At 43.4% G+C, this 20,674-nt stretch overlaps 2 protein-coding genes and 1 long non-coding RNA gene across 4 annotated transcripts in view; 2 read left to right on the forward strand and 1 right to left on the reverse strand.

The window, feature by feature from the left end:
- The window catches only part of USP6 (ubiquitin specific peptidase 6), a 53,305-nt gene extending 49,520 nt beyond the window's left edge, over window positions 1–3,785 (forward strand). The window contains 1 exon segment of the mRNA XM_055101784.2: window positions 155–3,785. Coding sequence (XP_054957759.2) covers window positions 155–328 — 174 coding nt within the window. The 3' untranslated portion in view covers window positions 329–3,785.
- A 4,898-nt stretch (window positions 3,786–8,683) lies between these two features.
- ZNF594 (zinc finger protein 594) lies at window positions 8,684–18,886 on the reverse strand. Its single transcript, XM_014341948.5, is given in 3 exon segments — window positions 8,684–8,848; window positions 8,851–11,261; window positions 18,734–18,886. Coding segments are annotated over 2 exon segments (2,424 nt in total). The 5' UTR covers window positions 11,242–11,261; window positions 18,734–18,886; the 3' UTR covers window positions 8,684–8,815.
- A 91-nt stretch (window positions 18,887–18,977) lies between these two features.
- The window catches only part of LOC103784728 (uncharacterized), a 63,949-nt gene continuing 62,252 nt past the window's right edge, over window positions 18,978–20,674 (forward strand). For both annotated transcript variants that reach the window (XR_004667091.3, XR_001337288.4), the window contains exon 1: window positions 18,978–19,149. This is a non-coding gene — a long non-coding RNA (uncharacterized LOC103784728). The remainder of the gene's footprint in view (window positions 19,150–20,674) is intronic.

Here is a 20,674-nt window from a genome sequence, read left to right on the forward strand (position 1 = left end):
ATTTTAAAGGGGCAGGTGTGAGACAGCCAAACTAGTGAGCTTATTGGAAGCAATCAGGTTAGTAATTACAGAGGGTTGGTCTTCCCTTTCCTGGCAAGGATTTAGAGTCATAATAGTGATGGCTTTTTGTTAAAGGTTTTTCTTGCCCTTTCAGGAACTTCACCCTGATGAAATTGATACCGACTCTGCCTACATTCTTTTCTATGAGCAGCAGGGGATAGACTATGCACAATTTCTGCCAAAGATTGATGGCAAAAAGATGGCAGACACAAGCAGTATGGATGAAGACTTTGAGTCTGATTACAAAAAGTACTCTATGTTACAGTAAAGCTACCACTCTGGCTGCTAGACAGCTTGGTGGCGAGGGAGAAGACTCCTTGTAGCTGATACTTGGCAAAAGTGTCACTGAAAGACAAGCTAAATGTAGTTATTTTATCCTGTTAGAACAAAAATTCTAATTAAAATAGTTAACTTGAAGAGTAGAAACAATTGTATTTTGAAGTCTCATACAAGCTGTCTGATAGAGAACTTTCAGGCAGATCCCACCATTAGCCTGTAAACAAAAGGTTTGGCACCAGCCACCTGGGACCAAATAAGAATTGAATTGTGCTTGTCCAGATATGAACAAATATGTAGTGAGTATAGAGTTTACCAATAATCATAACAAATATTAAAGATTTCCTTGGAGTCAGAGGAAAAAACAAACAATTATAATGTTGTCTAGGGACGACATGATACGCTACCTCCTTTTTCCTGAAGTTTTATTCCATTATATTGACAAGATGGAGAAAGCAAGATCATGAAGGTGTGCAAATGATTCTTACGGCATGGACGAGGATTTTTCAATTTATTTTTTAAACTGTTCCCATACCCTTTCTTTTTCTTGCTTTTTGTTTTTGCCATTGTGTTTACATTTGAGACACAACCAGTCATTGGTGGCAGGGGCATAGAGTGGTCAGTCTGAAAGGGAGGCTCTCTTAAGAGCTATGTGCCTTCCAACCAGAGGGAGACCCAGTAGAAAGAAAAACATCCTGGGAAATCCAGCTACCAGGGCCCTCCCAGTGGAGGCATCTTACATTTAGGCTACTTCAAGTATCCTCAGAAATGTATTCTGTACCCCCGGCCCCGCCCATGCTGAGGGAAGGGGAGCAGTTGCCAATATTTGCACCATCTTCACATGCACATGTTGCAACAAGAGCTTCTGGGAAGGTAAGCGGCATCGGAGCTAGATCACGTTTCACAATTAGTCGTTATTCTTTTCTGTGTTTGTTTTGCACTTTAAAAAAGAGAGAACACATGCAAATGAACTTGCTTGTGTGTATTTGATGGCTCTAAGGGCTATAAATTACAAACAAAACACATCCCAAACATTAGGAGTTCATAAGTATATTTAATGAAATTGGTGGTTTTAGGAAGTCAACTTTAGTTTTGCTTTGTTTGCATGTCCACTAGCTTTTTTATTTTGATATTTGTCTTTTTTTAAATTTTACAGTAGTCATTGAAAGTTATGTTTCTTTGCTTACTTCATTTTTTTCCTCTAATTATTTAAGATTGGAACAAAAGTATAAATATTATTTATTTCAGGTAGAATTTTTTTCATGTAGTTTCTTAATATATACTTGAAGGAAATGTTTCACCTTATTTTTGGTCTTTGTTTATTCATTTAGACCCTGCAAGTTGATTCTCATTGCCAGATTCCATTACCCTTTCTTCCTCATAGGTAGTAATTACCAATGTAACTAAGCATTTGTGTTCTGATATCTGAGGCCAGTAACTATTAATATCTAGTTCTCAGAGCATTTGGAAAGGTTATCTTAAGTGGCTACCTAAATTGAAATCCTTTTCAGAAAAAATATAATTGCAAGTAGGTAGGAGTGGCCTAAATTGTCTAATGTAATAAAGTCAGACAAAATGCACACTTTATAGTTTCAAGATTTTCAGTATATAAAATCTGTCCATTCCTACCTGGACATGTCCCATTAAAAAGTGGAAGATTTTAAATAATTTCTTTACAGATGTTTTATTTAAGCAGGTAGCACAATCTACTAATGTTGTTTGATTTGTGTTTGTTATACTGGTTGTAATTAATTTTTTTAATTCATGAACTAGCGGAAAATTTATTAAATTAACTATTAACTATATTCACCTTGTAAATTACTGTATAAAACTTGTTGACAATGCACTGACTTTAGAAAGATGTTAATGTACATAAATAGAGTGTAAATAAAATAGTGTTGATGTACTGAAATATGAACTGTATCAAAAGTATTGGTAATTGTATATGGGGTGTACCTGTTTATCTGTAACTATTATCCAAACAAATTAAATACTGTGGTTGCCTCTATGTGCTATTTTTCCTCATACAAGTAAACACAGAAAGTCAAATTCTTCAGCCTCCCTCTCTGTGATCCTGTTTTAATTCTCCTACTTGAATAATTTCTTTCTGACTTACAGAGGGGATGCTTCATCTCTGAGGTTGGAAACTCTGTAGAGCAGGATTCCCCAACTCCTGGGTTACAGACCAGTACCGTCCATGGCCTGTTAGGAACCTGGCTGCACAGCAGGAGGTGAGTGGCGAGCTGTATTTATAGCCGCTCCCCCTTGCTCCCATTACCGCCTGAGCTCTGCCTCCTGTTAGATCAGCAGCGGCACGCCATTCTCACAGGAGATAGAACCCTATTGTGAACTGCGCATGCTAGCGATCTAGGTTGTGTGCTCCTTATGAGAATCTAATGCCTGATGATTTGAGGTGGAACAGTTTTATCCTGAAACCATTCCCCCCATCCCCCCAGTCCGTGGAAAAATTGTCTTCCACAACACCCGTCCCTGGTGCCAAAAAGGTTGGCAACCACTGACGTAGAGGGTAGAACAAGATCTCTCCAGTGACCAGGTGACTTTAAACATGGCTCACATCCCTTTTAGAAAGTTATGGCAGGGAAGCAAGTAGAGAGCAGGTGGTAAACTGAGGATTGGTGCCTACATTGGTACCTACAGTGGGTCCTACAGTCGTTTTTGTGCAGATCAGGAGATGAGGTGAAGAGAAGGAAAGCTTCTCATTTGCATAATGCCTTGAAATTACCCTAGGTTTCTAGCGGGCACCGAGAAACCAGAGATGCCCCTTGTTGTCTGTCTGGGAGATCCAAGGAGACATTTGGCAGTGTTGAGAAGAGATGAAGGTGACAGCTGTAGGTCCTTCACCCTCAGCTTCTATTTGTTCACCTATAAAGTTAAAATACGGAACACTCAGGCTTGTAAGAATTAAATGAAGGACACAAACCCTGGCACAGTTGCTTGGTAAATGCTCAATCCAACGATATTCAATCCTATTTCACAAAGAGGGATTTTTTGTTTGTTTTGTTGTTTGTTTTTTTACCTCCTTGCTACACTGACGCTAAAAGAGTTTAATAGTCCTCTGTTCACATTTTCCAAAAACAAGAATACACATTAAAAATGTATAAAATGGGCTAGGCCCAGTGGCTTACACCTGTAATCCCAGCACTTTGGAAGGCCAAGGCAGGTGGATCACCTAAGGTTGAGAGTTCCAGGCCAGCCTGACCAACGTGGAGAAACCCCATCTCTACTAAAAATACAAAATTAGCCAGGCATGGTGGTGCATGCCTGTAATCCCAGCTACTTGGGAGGCTGAAGCAGGAGAATTGCTTGAACCCGGGGGACAGAGGTTGCAGTGAGCCGAGATCACGCCATTGCACTCCAGCCTGGGCAACAAGAGCAAAACTCTGTCTCAAAAAAAAAAAAAAAAAAAAAAAAACCAGAATTAAAAACAATCAAAATGAAAGAATGAGAATTAAAGTAATAAAGAGCAGACATCAATGAAATAGGAAAAAAAAAGCAACAGAAACAAATCAAGGATAAAAGTTGGTTTATAGGGTTGGGCGCAGAGGCTCACACCTGTAATCCCAGCACTTTGAGAGGCCGAGGCAGGCGGATCACGAGGTCAGGAGATCAAGACCATCCTGGCTAACACAGTGAAACCCCGTCTCTACTAAAAAATACAAAAAATTAGCCAGGCGGGGTGGCGGGTGCCTGTAGTCCCAGCTACTCGGCAGGCTGAGGCAGGAGAATGGTCTGAACCAGGGAGGCGGCGCTTGCAGTTAGCCGAGATCGCACCACTGCACTCCAGCATGGGCAACAGAGTGAGTCTCTGTCTCATAAAAAAAAAAAAAAAAAAGTTGGTTTATAAATATTAATACACTTAAGAAACCACTAGTGAAACCAACTGAGGCAAAGAGGAAAGACACAGAAAACCAATATCCGGAACCAAAACAAAAGCCTGCTCCATAGAGCAGTGTATTAAGACACTAGGAGGGTTCGGTGAAATACTTAGGACTACAAGTTTGACAACAGAGATTCAAATAACATCACATTGAAAAATAAACTTACTAGGCCGGACATGGTGGCTCACGCCTGTAATCCCAGCACTTTGGGAGTTCGAGGCAGGTGGATCGCCTGAGGCCAGGAGTTCGAGACCAGCCTGGCCAACATGCTGAAAACCCGTCTCTACTAAAAAATACAGCCGGGCACTGTGGCTCACACCTGTAATACTAGCACTTTGGGAGGCTGAGGCAGGTGGATCACGAAGTCAGGAGTTCGAGACCAGCCTGGCCAACATAGTGAAACCCTGTGTCTACTAGAAACACAAAAATTAGCCGGGGTGGTGGCACGCACCTGTAACTCCAGCTACTCAGGAGGCTGAGGCTGGAGAATTGCTTGAATCCAGGAGGCGGAAGTTGCAGTGAGCCGAGATTGCGCCACTGCACTCTAGCCTGGGAGACAGAGTGAGACTCTGTGCCCCCAAAAATAAAAATAAACTTACTAAAACAGACACAGAAATAACATAAAACAAGAAAACTCCTACATATACCGAAGGATTTGAATTATTAGAAGTCAAACCAGCCAACAAAAATACTGTTCCACAAGGAAAATTCCATACCTAAAGAAATATTCCAAATATTTAAGGAAGAAAACACCTAAATTTCTCAGACTCTTCCAAAGAGAAGAAATATAGGAAATATTTTTCAGTTTTTTTGTGTGTGTGTGTGAAGCCAGCATTACTTTGACACCACAATCTGAACAGGACCTTAGAAAAAAAAATTATTAGGCCCACTCTTTCATTAACAGAAATACAAATATTCTAAAAAAAACCATATCATATGAATTAAACCACATATGGAAATGTAACACATGGATACCAAGTGGGATATACTAAAAAATGCAGGATTGGTTAACATCCAAAAATAGTTCACGTAAAATATCCTATTTTCAGAAAAATACGAGAAAAACATATGATTATTTACAGTATATGTAAAAAAAAGCATTTATTCAAATTCAACAATTAGTCATAAATAACTCTTAGCATATGTAAAAGAAGGCAGCTTCCTTAATCTCATTAAGTTTGTCTAAAATGAAATTATAATAAACTACATAAGGAATACAGGATCACTGAAACCTGTTCCCTGGAATCAGAACCAGACACACTGTGTTCAGGAGGTGTGATCAGGACAATAAAAGAAGAAAATAAAGAAAAATAAAGGTGTAAGTACCAACATTTAAGCAATATAGGTGTTATTATATGTGGCTGACACTAACTACATAAGTATGTAAGTACGTTAAGTATTTAAGTACATAAGTACATAACTACATGTACATAAGTACATGAAAAACCCACCACAATCCAAAAATGATGCCTATGAATATGTGAATTAAACCAGGTAACAAGATACAAAATCAATCTATAAAATCAATTAGATTCTTATTTACCAGCAAGAAAGAAATGTGAAATAAAATTACGGTACAATGACCAGACTAAGAAACAACTATCTGCACTAGAAATGACCCCATAAAGGATTAATTTATAGAATACCTTTTTAAATTCTTCAAATCAACGTAAGAACACAAATGACCCAACAGAAAAGCCAGCACTGAAAATGAAGACAAAGACGCAAAGGCCAATAAATATTCACAAAACGTCGCTTCACTAACTTATTTCCAGTTCCAGATGACAGGAGGCCCTCAAGGACCCAGAAGGCAGGACCACAGGGAGGTGACAGCGCCAGCAGCAGCAGTGCGGGCCTCTGCCTTGGCCACAGCTCCTGGCGGGCTGCAGGGGCCGGGAAGCCCGAGCAGCCTGGCGCTCCTGGCCCCTGCACATGCTTCCCTCCCTCCACCCCGTTCCTCTCTCTCTCTGTGCCTTGGGCCCCCTGGGATGCGCTCACATCCAGACTCACCAGGCCGGAGACGCTGGCAGAATGGAGAAGCGCTGGCTACAGGTGGATGATGCCCACCTGGCTGCCAATGACTTCTGCACCAAGCGAGGCTGGGTCTCTGGAGCTGCGCCAGGGGCTGGACAAGCTGACCCTGGCCGGAGCCAACCTGGAGATGCAGCCTGAGAACCTCAAGGAGGACCTGGTCTACCTGAAGAAGATTCAACAATGACTATCTTTCTTCAGCCCCATCTAATTACGGCCCCTGGCACATACTAAACAGTCACTAAGTAATTCTTAAATAACATTTATTTCAACATTCAGTTAAAAACATTCCATACTGTAACAAAAATTTCAATCTTTCAAAAGTCCAATACCCTTAGTTTGATTCAAGCTCCATCAAAGATGAATTGGTTAGTTTTTAATCTGGAGTTTACAAGTCATAGTTAATATTTCAAAAAGCCTAACATAGATGGTATGTTTGCCCACAAAAGGAATAAAAAGACTAATGAAAATGGTAAATTATTTGCTTTGGGCTGGAATTTTAGTACCTAGGTCTGCCTACATGGTGCCAGTCAGAAGCATGATTTGTGTTGTACATGCCTTTATGTAGCAAAATATAATTATTTAATAAATGCAGTTTGGTAAACACAATCTTTTAAGACACAGGACATAGGGGAGTAAAAAGAAGGCCTTGGTGATTAAAAAGTTGGAAACCACTGAATTAAATTACCTTCAAATCCCTGTAAGTATCCTGTTTATCCTTATAAACATTAGCTCTCACTGTACAGCATTGTAAAGACAAGCAGAAGAGTTAGACTTTTTTTTTTTTTTTTTTTTGAGATGGAGTTTTGCACTTGTTGCCCAGGCTGGAGTGCAGTGGCATGATCTTGGCTCACCGCAACCTCCACCTCCCAGGTTCAAGTGATTCTCCTGCCTTAGCCTCGCAAGTACCTGGGACTACAGGCGTGCCCCACCATGCCTGGCTAATTTTTGTATTTTTAGTAGAGAAGGGGTTTTAGTGTGTTGGCTGGGCATAGTAACTCCTCATGATCAACTCCTGACCTCGTGATCTGCCCACCTTGGCTTCCCAAAGTGCTGGATTACAGGTACGAGCCACCGCACCTGGCCTACACTCATTACTTTCACAGGGTTTTTTCCCACATTTAAACTTGTCACTTGACTAGGAAGTCAAGATTGAAATGGCTCTTCCCATGAATAATTTAGTTTTGGGGTTGTTGCCAAAGTGATTTATAATGATTTTAATAATGATAGACATCCCTTAAAACATTCTCAAGTAATTAGACCCCTGGGGCTGGTGCAGTGGCTCATGCCGGTAATCCCAACCCTTTGGGAAGCTGAAGAGGGAGGAGTGCTTGAGCCCAAGAGTTCAAGTCCAGCCTGGGCAACATAGTGAGACCTCATCTCTTTGTATGTTAAAAAATAAATAATTTAAAAAATTGTATTGTTGGGACCATATTCTAGTGTCAGTTCTGAGACAGAAAAAAAAAAAGGTGATTATGTCCAAGAGCTTTTAGCTTTTCCACTTGATTATACTTACGTTTGAAAAATCCAGTAGGTATTTTCTCTGCTTTCCCACCTTCACATGGTTTTTCTAATAAAACTCATGTGTAGTGCAATAAGATGTGGTCTCCCATCAGACTTTTCCTAGTTTTACTGCATTCATTAGGTTTCTGCTACCTATTAGAATAGGTCCTGTTTGTAGACTCTTACAGTCTTCAAATTCCTTTCCAATGTGAAGTTTCTGGTGCTTAAGAAAAGCTGTCCACCCACTGAAGGCCTTACCACAGTTGCTACATTCAAAGGGTTTCTCTCTGGTATGAATTCTTTGATGACTGACAAGGTGTGAGTTCTGACTGAAGGCCTTCCCACATTCAGGGCATTCATAGGGTTTCTCTCCAGTATGAACACGATGGTGTCTAATAAGATCTGAGCTGCCCCTAAAAGATTTCCCACATTTGTTGCATACATAAGGTTTTTCTCCACTGTGAATTCTATGATGTCTCACAAGGTCTGAGCTCTGATTGAAAGTTTTCCCACATTCTTTACATTCATATGGTTTCTCTCCTGTATGAGTTACCTGATGTCCGATGAAGTCTGAGCTGCCCTGGAAATTCCTACTACACTGATTACACCAATAAGCTTTCTCTTCTTGGTGAGTTCTCTGCTCTCCCCTAAGCTCCTCATCCTTGCTGAAGGTTTTCTCACATTCTTCAAGTTTCTCTCCAGCATGCAGTCTCTGATGTTTGAGGAAAGCTGTGTGCCACATGAAGAGTTTCCCACGTTCCTTACATTCATAGGGTTTCTCACCACTATGAATTCTCCGATGTTGAATAAGGAGTGAATGCCGCCTGAAGGCTTTTTCACATTCAGTGCACTGATAGGGCTTCTCTCCAGTATGGATTTTCTGGTGTGTGACAAGGTGGGACCTCTGGCTAAAGACTTTCCCACATTCACTACATTCATGAGGTTTCTCTCCAGTATGAACACGATGGTGTTTAATAAGATCTGAGCTGCTCCTAAAAGATTCCCCACATTTGTTGCATATGTAAGGTTTTTCTCCACTGTGAATTCTATGATGTCTCAGAAGGTCTGAGCTCTGATTGAAAGTTTTCCCACATTCTTTACATTCATATGGTTTCTCTCTTGTATGAGTTACCTGATGTCTGATGAGATCTGAGCTGCCCTGGAAGGTCCTACTACACTGATTACACCAATAAACTTTCTTTTCCTGGTGAGTTCTCTGCTCTTTCCTAAGCTCCTCATCCTTGCTGAAGGTTTTCTCACATTCTTCAAGTTTCTCTCCAGCATGCAGTCTCTGATGTTTGAGAAAAGCCGTGCGCCACATGAAGAGTTTCCCACATTCCTTACATTCGTAGGGTTTCTCACCACTATGAAGTCTCCGATGTTGAATAAGGAGGGAACGCCACCTGAAGGCATTCCCACATTCACTGCACTGATAGGGTTCCTCTCCAGTATGGATTTTCTGGTGTGTAGCAAGGTGTGACCTCTGGCTGAAGGCTTTCCCACATTCACTACATTCATAGGGTTTCTCTCCAGTATGAATACGATGGTGTTTAATAAGATCTGAGCTACTCCTAAAAGATTTCCCACATTTGTTGCATACATAAGGTTTTTCTCCACTGTGAATTCTATGATGTCTCAGAAGGTCTGAGCTCTGATTGAAAGTTTTCCCACATTCTTTGCATTCATATGGTTTCTCTCTTGTATGAGTTACCTGATGTCTGATGAGGTCTGAGCTGCCCTGGAAAGCCCTACCACACTGATTACACCAATAAGCTTTCTCTTCCTGGTGAATTTTCTGCTCTCCCCTAAGCTCCTCATCCTGGCTGAAGGTTTTCTCACATTCAAGTTTCTCTCCAGTATGCAGGCTCTGATGTTTGAGGAAAGCCGTGCGCCAAATGAAGAGCTTCCCACATTCCTTACATTCATAGGGTTTCTCACCACTATGAATTCTCCGATGTTGAATAAGGAGTGAACGCCGCCTGAAGGCTTTCCCACATTCAGTGCACTGATAGGGCTTCTCTCCAGTATGGATTTTCTGGTGTGTAACAAGGTGTGACCTCTGGCTAAAGGCTTTCCCACATTCACTACATTCATAGGGTTTCTCTCCAGTATGAACACGATGGTGTCTAATAAGATCTGAGCTGCCCCTAAAAGATTTCCCACATTTGCTACATACACAAGGTTTTTCTCCACTGTGAATTCTATGATGTCTCACAAGGTCTGAGCTCTGATTGAAAGTTTTCCCACATTCTTTACATTCATATGGTTTCTCTCCTGTATGAGTTACCTGATGTCTGATGAGGTCTGAGGTGCCCTGGAAATTCCTACCACACTGATTACACCAATAAGCTTTCTCTTCCTGGTGAATTCTCTGCTCTTCCCTAAGCTCCTCATCCTTGCTGAAGGTTTTCTCACATTCTTCAAGTTTCTCTCCAGCATGCAATCTCTGATGTTTAAGAAAAGCTGTGCGCCCACTGAAGGTCTTCCCACATTTGTGACATTCATAGGGTTTCTCTCCACTGTGGAGTCTCTGGTGTTCAGTAAGGTGAGAATGCTGCCTGAAGGCTTTTTCACATTCATTACATTTGAGGGGTTTCTCTCCAGTGTGAATTCTCTGATGTGGGACAAGGTGTGAACTTTGACTGAACATCTGTCCACAGTCATAACATTCATAGGGTTTCTCTCCAGTGTGAATTCTGTGATGTATAATAAGATCTGTGCTTTGACTGAAAGCCTTCCCACATTTATTGCATAAATATGGCTTCCCCCTACTGTGGATTCTCTGGTGCAGGACAAGGTTTGAGCTTCCCTTAAAAGCCTTCCCACACTCTTTGCACTCATAGGGATTCCCACCACTGTGAATTTGCTTATGTCTCACCAGACTGGAGCTCTGATTGAAGTCTTTTCCACATTCATGACATATATAAGGTTTCTTTCCTATATGAATTCTCTGATGTATAATAAGATTTGAACTTTGATTAGAGTCTTTCCCACATTCATTACACACATATGGCTTATTTCCTGTATGAATTCTCTGATGTATGATCAGGTTTGAACTCCTGTTGAAGGTTTTTCCACATTCCTTACATTCATAGGTCTTATTTATATTATGAATTTTCTGATGTTCAGTTAATCCTGACTTCTGTTTGAAGTTTTGGCCACTAACCTCATATCTATGGGAGCTTTCTCCTGCAGAAAGTATTTTTTCTCCTTCATTACATCCATGGCCAATCTCTCCCACAATGGCTTTCTGGGGGATAATATGCATTTCCCGGATACTGCTCTCTTGGGAAGGGAGATGTCTCATTGCATCCTTTAAAGGGCTTACCCAGTGCTTCAATAATCTGTCCTCAGAATTACTGGTTTCAACTAACTCACATTCCTGGGTGATCTGTCTTTGGAGTTTTTCGGATGCAGCCCTTGCTGACTTCTTTTCTTCAGACATTTCCATCTTTGATTTCCATTCCTTCATCTTATTCCTGTCTTCAGAATCTGAAATGATAAGTAGATCATTCTGTAATCCCTAAAATACAAATATCATCTCTTCATTATACTGGGCAGTCTAAGAGGGAGGAACAAAGAACTCAGAGGACCTTTCCCTGCCAAAGCTGAGATGTGGCTTTCACTAGCGACACTGTGGCTATCACAGGAACCTGTGCTACCACATACCCTGTTGGTGAAAAAACCCGCCAGGGTGCAGGCTGGAGCTGGGCTGTGGGAGTGGCCTAAAGGGTGGTGAATTAATTCACTGGGGGAGGAGGGCAATCTGGAGTTGGTCCACAGGAAGTGGCCTGTTGGATGGGGGAGGAACTTGCTGGATCGTGTGGCTGGGCCTGAACTGGTTCACAGGAAGCAACCCACCAGGCCTCCAGGCCTCCCACAAGTTGATCTGCTAGCAGCCACATAAGTAAATAATTAAAATAAATAAATAAAAATAGAACAGCACACCAGTACCAGGAAGAGAAGTTAGTTTCTCTTCCCATGGCCATGCATTGTCCCTCCAGCATCCTCTGTTGACAAAGTCAAATCTTGTACGAACTGGCAAAGGAGAAATGTTTACAGAATCCAGCTTTGTAACAAAAGCAAACAAAGATGGGTGGATCTGGAGTTGAGAGGCAATAAATTAATAACCAGCATACTGCTCTTTCCTCCCTATATATCATGATAGTTAAGCAAATCTGTACTATGCCTCAGAATAAAAACGTTTGGCTGTCATTTCAATAGAAATCAATTCTCTTCTTCTCAGACCTCACATTTTTCTTTCTGATATTCTGATGGAATTGCCTCCTTTTGTGTAGCAATTTGATTTCTTCTGAAATTACAAGATAGATGAGCTTATTGCTTTTGAGGGTCCACGTTATCAAATCCCTGACCTTCCCCAGTGGATTAGTCCGTTTTCATGCTGCTGATAAAGACATACCTGAGACTGGAGAGAAAAAGAGGTTTAGTTGGACTTACAGTTCCACATGGCTGGGAAGGCCTCAGAATCATGGTGGGAGGTGAAAGGCACATCTTACATGGTGGTGGCAAGAGAAAATGAGGAAGATGCAAAAGCAGAAACCCCTGATAAAATCATCAGATCTCATGAGACTTATTCACTACCATGAGAATAGTAGGGGGGAAACTGCCCCCATGATTCAAATTATCTCCCACCATATCTCTCCCACAAAACATGGGATTTATGGGAGTACAATTCAAGATGAGACTTGAGTGGGGACACAGAGTCAAACCATATCATTCTGCCCCTGGCCCCTCCAAATCTTATGTCCTCACATTTCAAAACCAATCATGCCTTCCCAACAGTCCCCCTAAGTCTCATCTCATTTCAGCATTAACCCAAAAGTCCACAGTTCAAAGTCTCATCAGAAACAAGGCAAGTCCCTTCCTCCTATGAGCCTGTAAAATCAAAAGCAAGCTAGTTACTTCCTAGATATAATGGGGGTACAGGTATTGCTGGGTAAATACAGCTGTTCCAAATGGGAGAAATTGGCCAAAACAAAGGGGTTACAGGGCCCATGCAAGTCCAAAATCCAGCAAGGCAATCAAATTTTAAACCTCCAAAATGATCTCCTTTGACTCCAGGTCTCACATCCAGGTCATGCTGATGCAAGAGGTGGGTTCCCATGGTCTTGGGCAACTCCACCCCTGTGACTTTGTAGGGCACAGCCTCCCTCCTGGCTGCTTTCACGGGCTGGTGTTGAGTGTCTGCAGCTTTTCCAGGCATACGGTGCAAGCTGTAGGTGGATCTACCATTCTGGGGTCTGGAGGTCATTGGCCCTCTTCTCACAGCTCCACTAGAAGGTGCCCGAGTAGGGACTCTATATGGTGGCTCCGACCCCACATTTCCCTTCTGCAGTGCCCTAGCAGAGGTTCTCCATGAGATCCCTGCCCCTGCAGCAAACTTCTGGCTGGGCATCCAAGCGTTTCCATACATCTTCTGAAATCCAGGGGGAAGTTCCCAAACCTCAATTCTTGACTTCTGTGTACCTAAAGACTCAACACCATGTGGAAACTGCCAAGGCTTAGGGCGCCCTCTGAAGCCACAGCTTGAGCTCTATCTACATTGGCCCCTTTCAGCCATGGCTAGAGCGGCTGGGATGCAGCGCACCAAGTCCCTAGGCTGGACACAGCATTGGGACCCTGGGCCTGGCCCACAAAACCATTTTCTCCTAGGCCTCCAGGCCTGTGATGGGAGGGGCTGCTGTGAAGACTTCTGACATGCCCTGGAGACATTTTCCCCATTGTCTTGGGGATTAACATTCAGCTTCTTGTTACTTATGCAAATTTCTGCAGCCTGATTGAATTTCTCCTCAGAAAATGGGTTTTTCTTTTCTATCACATTCTCAGGCTGCAAATTTTCTGAACTTTTATGCTCTGCTTCCCTCATAAAACTGAATCCATTTAACAGGACCCAAGTCACACCTTGAATGTTTTGCTGCTTAGAAATTTCTTCCACCAGATACCCTAAATCATCTCTCTCAAGTTCAAAGTTCCACAAATCTCTAGGGCAGTGGCAAAATGCCACCAGTGTCTTTGCTAAAACATAACAAGAGTCACCTCTGCTCCAGTTCCCAACAAGTTCCTCATCTCCATCTGAGACCACCTCAGCCTGGACCTTATTGTCCATAATGCTGTCAGGCCTTTGGTCAAAGCCACTCAACAAGTCTCTAGAAGTTCCAAACTTTTCCACATTTTCCTGTCTTCTTCTGAGCCCCCCAGACTGTTCCGACCTTTGCCTGTTCTCCAGCTCCAGAATTGCTTCCACATTTTGGATGTCTTTTCAGCAGCACTCCTGGTACCAATTTACTGTATTAGTATGTTTTCATGCTGCTGATGAAGACATACCCGAGACTGGGAAGAAAAAGAGGTTTAATTGGACTTACAGTTCCACATGGTTTGAGAGGCCTCAGAATTATGGCAGGAGGCAAAAGGCACTTCTTACATTGTGGTGGCAAGAGAAAATGAGGAAGATGCAAAAGCGGAAACCAATGATAAAACCATCAGATCTCATGAGACTTATTCACTACCATGAAAACAGTATGGGGGAACCACCCCCATGATTCAAATTATCTCCCACCAGGTCCCTCCCACAACATATGGGAATTATGGAAGTACAATTCAAGATGAGATTTGGGTGGGGACACAGAGCCAAACCATATCAGTCAGTCACAAAAACACATTTCTGAGCTCCTTGGGAGAGTCATTTTATTTTGGTCCTGCTGATAGGGACTCTAGTCATTAATCTTCTTGGAGTGAATGAGCAGCAACATGGCACAGTGATTAACAGCATGGACTGAAAGGCAAACTGCCTGAGTTTGAAACCTGGCTCCACCACTTAATGATGGGGAAACCTCAGGCAAATCACTGGAGCTCTCAGTGCCCTAGCTTCCTCATCTATAAAATGGAGATAATAATAGTATTTACCTCATAGAGTTGTTATGAGAATCAAATATATATAAATACACATAAAACATTTAGAACAGTGCTTTGCATACAGAAAGCACTATGCGTCAGCTGCTGTTATTATTACTATTAATACTTACCCTTTAATATTAAGTAATGTGTCCATACAACAGACCTCCATATCCAGGCTGGATTTCCTTTTTTTTTTTTTTTAGAGATATGGTCTCACCATGTTGCCCAGGCTGGTCTCACACTCCTGGGCTCAGGCCATCCTGCCCTGGACTCCCAAAGTGCTGGGATTGCAGGTGTGAGGCACTGCACCTGGCCTTGGGTTTCATTTAAATACCATACCCTCTCCTGCAACTGAAAGACAGTGGCCTTACTGCTTTTGGGTGTCCATATTATCAAATCCCTGACCTTTATTATTGGAGAGAATTGGCTTTGTCATAATTTTCCCTTGAAGTGTTTAGTGTTTTTTTTTTTTTTGGTTTGATATATATATATATAGAGAGAGAGAGAGAGTTCAAAATTCAGGAGCAGATTACTATTTAAAAGATAGTAGATTAAAGGCTGCCCTTTTTTTTTTTTTTCACAAAAAACTTGTGATCTGAAGGGCTTTTATTGTGTCATACTGAAGTCTTGAAAGCCAGAAGCTGAAGGAAGGTATGCCTCTAGATTTGATGAGGCGTTTGTGGCAGCAAATCTGTATGAAGGCTTTCAAGTGCCTGGGCTCAATTTCCTCTGCTTGTTCCCATAGTACTTTTTAATAAAGAGCCTGCTTCATTCATTATTGAGTAGTAATTGTTAAGATAAATTTGTGGGATGTATGCTTAAAATAAAAAAATACACATTTTCAAGGAAGAATAAAGGAAAGAAAGGAACATCAGTAACAGAAACATACATCCATGAAGAATACAAAGAAATTAATAGGAAACATTCAGCAGAGAGTTCTCCATTATCTCAAAGAAATTTCAGACAAAATAACTCTTTAAATAAAAGCCTAAAGAAGAGATATAAGGGTTTAAAACAGATTACACATTTACATTTAAAATTTTGACTTTTTTTTTTTTTTTTTTTGAGATGGAGTCTTGCTCTGTTACCCAGGTTGGAGTGCAATGGCGCGATCTCGGCTCACTGCAAGCTCCGCCTCCCGGGTTCATGCCATTCTCCTGCCTCAGCCTCCCGAGTAGCTGGGACTACAGGCGCCCACCAGTACGCCAGGCTAATTTTTTGTATTTTTAGTAGAGATGGGGTTTCACCACATTAGCCAGGATGGTCTCAATCTCCTGACCTCGTGATCCGCCCGCCTTGGCCTCCTAAAGTGCTGGGATTACAGGCGTGAGCCACCACACCCAGCCAAAAATTTGACATTTTTAATTAAAAAAAAAATATTGAGTCACGTAGCCAAAAAAAAAAAGAAAAGAAAAAGGAAAAAATAATAGCAATGGGGCCTCAGTATACTGCCCAGGCTGGTCTTGAACTCCTGGCTTCAAGTGATCCTCCCACCTTGGCCTCCCAAAGTGCTGGGGTTATAGGTGTGAGCCACTGTGCCAGGCCATTTTTTTTTTCACTTTTTTTTTTTGGAGACAGGGTCTCTGTCACCCAGGCTGGAGTGCAGTGGTGTAATCATGGTTCACTGCAGCCTTGACCTCCCAGGCTGAGATGATTCTCCCACCTCAGCCTCCCAAGTAGCTGGGATTACAGGCATGCTGCAGCACACATGGCTAAGTTTTTGTAGAGATGGGGCTTGCCGTGTTGTCCAGGGTGTTCTGGAACTCCTGGCCTCAAGGGATCTTCCTGCCTCAGCCTCCCAAAGTGCTAGGATTACAGGCGTGAGCCACTGTGCCCAGCTTGTTTTGTTTTTTTCATACATGCTCTCATTCTGTCACCCAGGCTGGAGTGCAGTGGTGCAATCATAGCTCACTGCAACCTCAAACTCCTGGGCTCAAGCAATCCTCCCACTTCAGCCTGACACCATAGGCACACCACCATACCCAGCTAGTTTAAATAATTTTTTTGTAGAGAAAAGGTCTTTCTATGTTGCCCAGGCAGGTCTCAAACTCCTGGCCTCAAGGGATTCTTCAGCCTCCCAAAGTGCTGAGATTACAGACATGAGCCACCATGCCTGGCCAAAAACAAATTAGATTAGAAAACAATAAAAAGAAGTGAGAAGTGATTTGACAATGCTGAGGAAAGAAATGGAAGGGCAAATAAAAAGCATTATGTAGATGAAATTCACATAAGGAACAACAAAAATAATCACTACAAGGTCACAATGAGGCCTGGAGAAATAATAAAAAATGAAATGAATACAAATGTGATTACAGAGAAAACCAGTAACTAAAGAAAGATAATCAAATACATATAATTAGTGTTCCTAAAGAAAAGAGCAAACATAGGCTGGGCGCAGTGGCTCACACCTGTAATTCCAGCACTTTGGGAGGCTGAGGCAGGCAGATTACCAGAGGTTGGGAGTTTGAGACCAGCCTGACCAACATGGAGAGAAATCCTGTGTCTACTAAAAATACAAAATTAGCTGGGCGTGGTGGCACATGCCTGTAGTCCCAGCTACTCGGAAGGCTGAGGCAGGAGAATCGCTTGAACCCGGGAGGCGGAGGTTGCAGTGAGCCGAGATCGCACCACTGCACTCTAGTCTGTTGACAGAGCGAGACTCTGTCTCAAGAAAAAAAAGGAAGTTGGCCATTAATTCAAATAAAAACAAACAGCATGAGCCAAGAAAATGTGTCTACACTCAAAGCTGGCCTAGGGGCCACTATTTTTTAACTTAAGAAATGCCACTATTTCATGCCCAGTTCTTAGTATCTTTTAACTATGTCAATCCTTTTTAATTCACATTCATGGGCACGCATTAGGTGAAGCTAAACAAAGAGTCTATGCCTAGAGGAAGACTCACACACGAAACAAGGTAGTAAGAGCCTATGAATTAGATGCTAAAAGCGCTGCGGTGGCAATCCGGGAAGGCTTCCCAAAAGAAATGACTTTTGAAGTGTGATACCCTACTTTGTTTTAACCTGAGTGACTCTCTCCTAGCAGAGAGAGAGCCGGACAGACTCCATTTTAGTTTCTCCACTGGCAGCCCCCTTTCACGTCCCTCCCTTAAGGCACAGCTAGTGTAAACTGACTCAAAGCACGTCCAGGAATGCACCTACTGATAAGATATTGAGGCAAGCTGCATCAGCAGCTCCTGGGGACGCGCTCGGTGGATGGCAAGCAAAACCCCTGCATTTATCTCTTTGTGATAGTTTAAGCCCGTGCAATTGGAACTGTTTATATTTTGTAACTGCATTTGTAACCAATTAATTTTTTAACTTTTTGCCAGTTCTGCTTCTGTAAAAATTGCTTCAGCTAAAATCCCCCCTCCCCTATTTAGACCACGGTATAAAAACAAAACTAGCCCCTTCCTCAGGGCCGAGAAAATTTTGGGCGCTAGCTGCCTCTCGGTTGCCGGCTAATAAGGACTCTTTAATTTGTCTCAAAGTGTGGCGTTTCTCTGTAACTCGCTTGGTCACAATAGAAGCTGCTCCTAAAAGCAATGTAGACCCTTACAAAGAGACCAGCCCACCTAAATCCCTCCCTTGTTTGAACTCTAACAGTCCTAATATTTTAGACTGAGTAGTAGAACATATATGAACAATACAGTTCATTCCTGTGGCTTAGTCTAGTCTCCCCAGCGGGGTCACTCGTGGGATGCAGAAACCAGATTTGGTTACATATACAAATATACCTGGCACAGATTTGGGCGAGGAATAATCAATTTATGCCTGACGGTGGATTCTGGGCCTCGGGAAGATGCCGTTAGCCGTACCCACAGGAGGGAACTGGAACAGGCAAGAGTAGCCGGACAGGGCCGGGAATGGGGCACGCCGAGACCAAGAAGCCGACCGAGAGCAAAAAGGCCCAGTCATGCGCACCCGGCGCCTACATCCTCCTGCGGTCCCCCAGGCCTCTCCCCATAGGCATATGAGCTCTGCTTCACTCCTCGCTTGCCAGCGGACGCAGGCGCCGCGGCCGCCAGCTCTGTGAACGCAGCGGGGTCTCACCTCCAGGCTACCCCCAACCTCCCGCTCGGTCGGGGGCCCCTCCACGGCCGCTATCACTGGGTCGCGGCTCCTAGCGCCACCATCTTGGACCCCGCGCCTGGGCCAGGCGAGAACTTCCGGTGCGCTCCCCGGGACGGCGGTCCCCCAGTCCGCGCCCCGCCCAGCCGTCCCCCGTCGGCTGCAGCCAATCCGCGCGCGCTCCCCTGGCCGTCTCCCACCGGATCAGGTGTCTCCTCTGCGCAGACTCCTCCACGACGCCAGTCGGCGCTGGCGTAGCTCGGCTCAGCCCGGCGGAGTCTGACTTCCGGAGGGCCAGCGGCGCGCTGGCTGGTTACCAAGGTTACCACCGAGACGCCGAGTCCTCAGCTGGTCCTAGACAGGCGTGGCGTCGGGGCTGTGGCACGGTCGGGTCCGGGGTGAGTGACCCCTCCAAGTAACTACGTTTTTGTTCTGCCCTTTTGTTTTGTTTTTGAGATGGAGTCTCGCTCTTTCGCCCAGGCCGGAGTGCAATGGCGCGATCTCGGCTCACTGCAGCCTCCATCTCCCAGGTTCAAGCGATTCTCCTGCCTCGGCCTCCCCAGTAGTTGGGATTACAGGCGCCCACCACCACGCCCTGCTAATTTTTGTATTTTTAGTAGAGACGGGGTTTCGCCATGTTGGCCAGGCTAGTCTCGAACTCCTGTTCTGCCTGTTCTGTTTTCATCTTTTGTTGTTGTTCCCTGCATGCATTTGTGGTCTCATTCATTGATGACTTCTATTTGCAATGCCCGGTCAAAGGCTAGGCGATACAGATCCCAACAAGGACAGCTTAATGTTTAAAAGTGTAAGTTCCGAAGTGAGAAAGTCAGACACTCAGAATCCTTGCCCCACCACTTAGGGGCTATGTGACTTTGAACAAGTTACCTATTAATAGCTTCTTCGCGCCTCCGTTGCTTCATTTGTAAAGTGAGGTAAATAATAGGACCGACCTCACTGACATATGTATGTGAAGTTTGCATGTGGCGAAGGCCAGATACATATTAGTTATTACTATGGAGATGATGTTGGTTCGCGTAGCGTAGGATCGTGGTAAGGGTTATATATGTATGTAAAGATGTAAGATGTCCAACCCCAAGCCTTTCCCAAGCAAAAGTGTCAGTGCACTAGTCACTTTGGCTTCTCATATATCTCTGTCCCAAACTTTGGGTTGCACGAATTATGCACGTTTCACTCTTGAATTTGTAAATGCAGCTACTACCAACTATTCCTTAATTTGCACAACTACATTTGAGATAGTATTTCATTGACTGTGTTACATTTTCATTGAAATACTGAGCCATGTCTCAAATAGACTTCAGTTATAGTTGCTTTTATAGTTCCTTTTGCTTTACCTCTCTTAATAAGAGTGCACTAATAGAAGTTACTCTTTGGAATTTAGAAATGGGTTTTTAAGGCAGGGCACGGTGGCTCACACCTGTAATCCCAGCACTTTGGGAGGCCTAGGAGGCCGCATCACTTGAGCTCAGGAGTTCAAGACCAGGCTGGCCAGCATGGTGAAACCCCCGTCTCTACTAAAAATGCAAAACAATTAACTGGCATGATGGCAGGCGCCTGTAGTTCCAGCTACTTGGGAGGCTGAGGCAGGAAAATAGCTTGAACCTGGGAGGTGGAGGTTGCAGTGAGCCGAGATCGAACCACTTCACTCCAGCCTGGGCAACAGAGCAAGACACTGTCTCAAAAAAATAAAAAAAAAAAATAGACTGTTCCGTGTCCTCTGCTCCTAGAGGCCCAGCCTCTGTGGCCCTGTGACCTGCAGGTATTGGGAGATCCACAGCTAAGACACCGGGATCCTCTGGGAGGCAAAAATGAGTTAGAACTCGTAAGTGGGAGTTGAACAATGAGAACACATGGGTAGAGGGTGGGGAACATCACATACCAGGGCTGGTGGGGGGTGGGGGGCTG

This window comes from Pan paniscus, chromosome 19 (genome assembly GCF_029289425.2).
Source record: "Pan paniscus chromosome 19, NHGRI_mPanPan1-v2.0_pri, whole genome shotgun sequence".
In the NCBI taxonomy this organism is placed as follows: domain Eukaryota; kingdom Metazoa; phylum Chordata; class Mammalia; order Primates; family Hominidae; genus Pan; species Pan paniscus.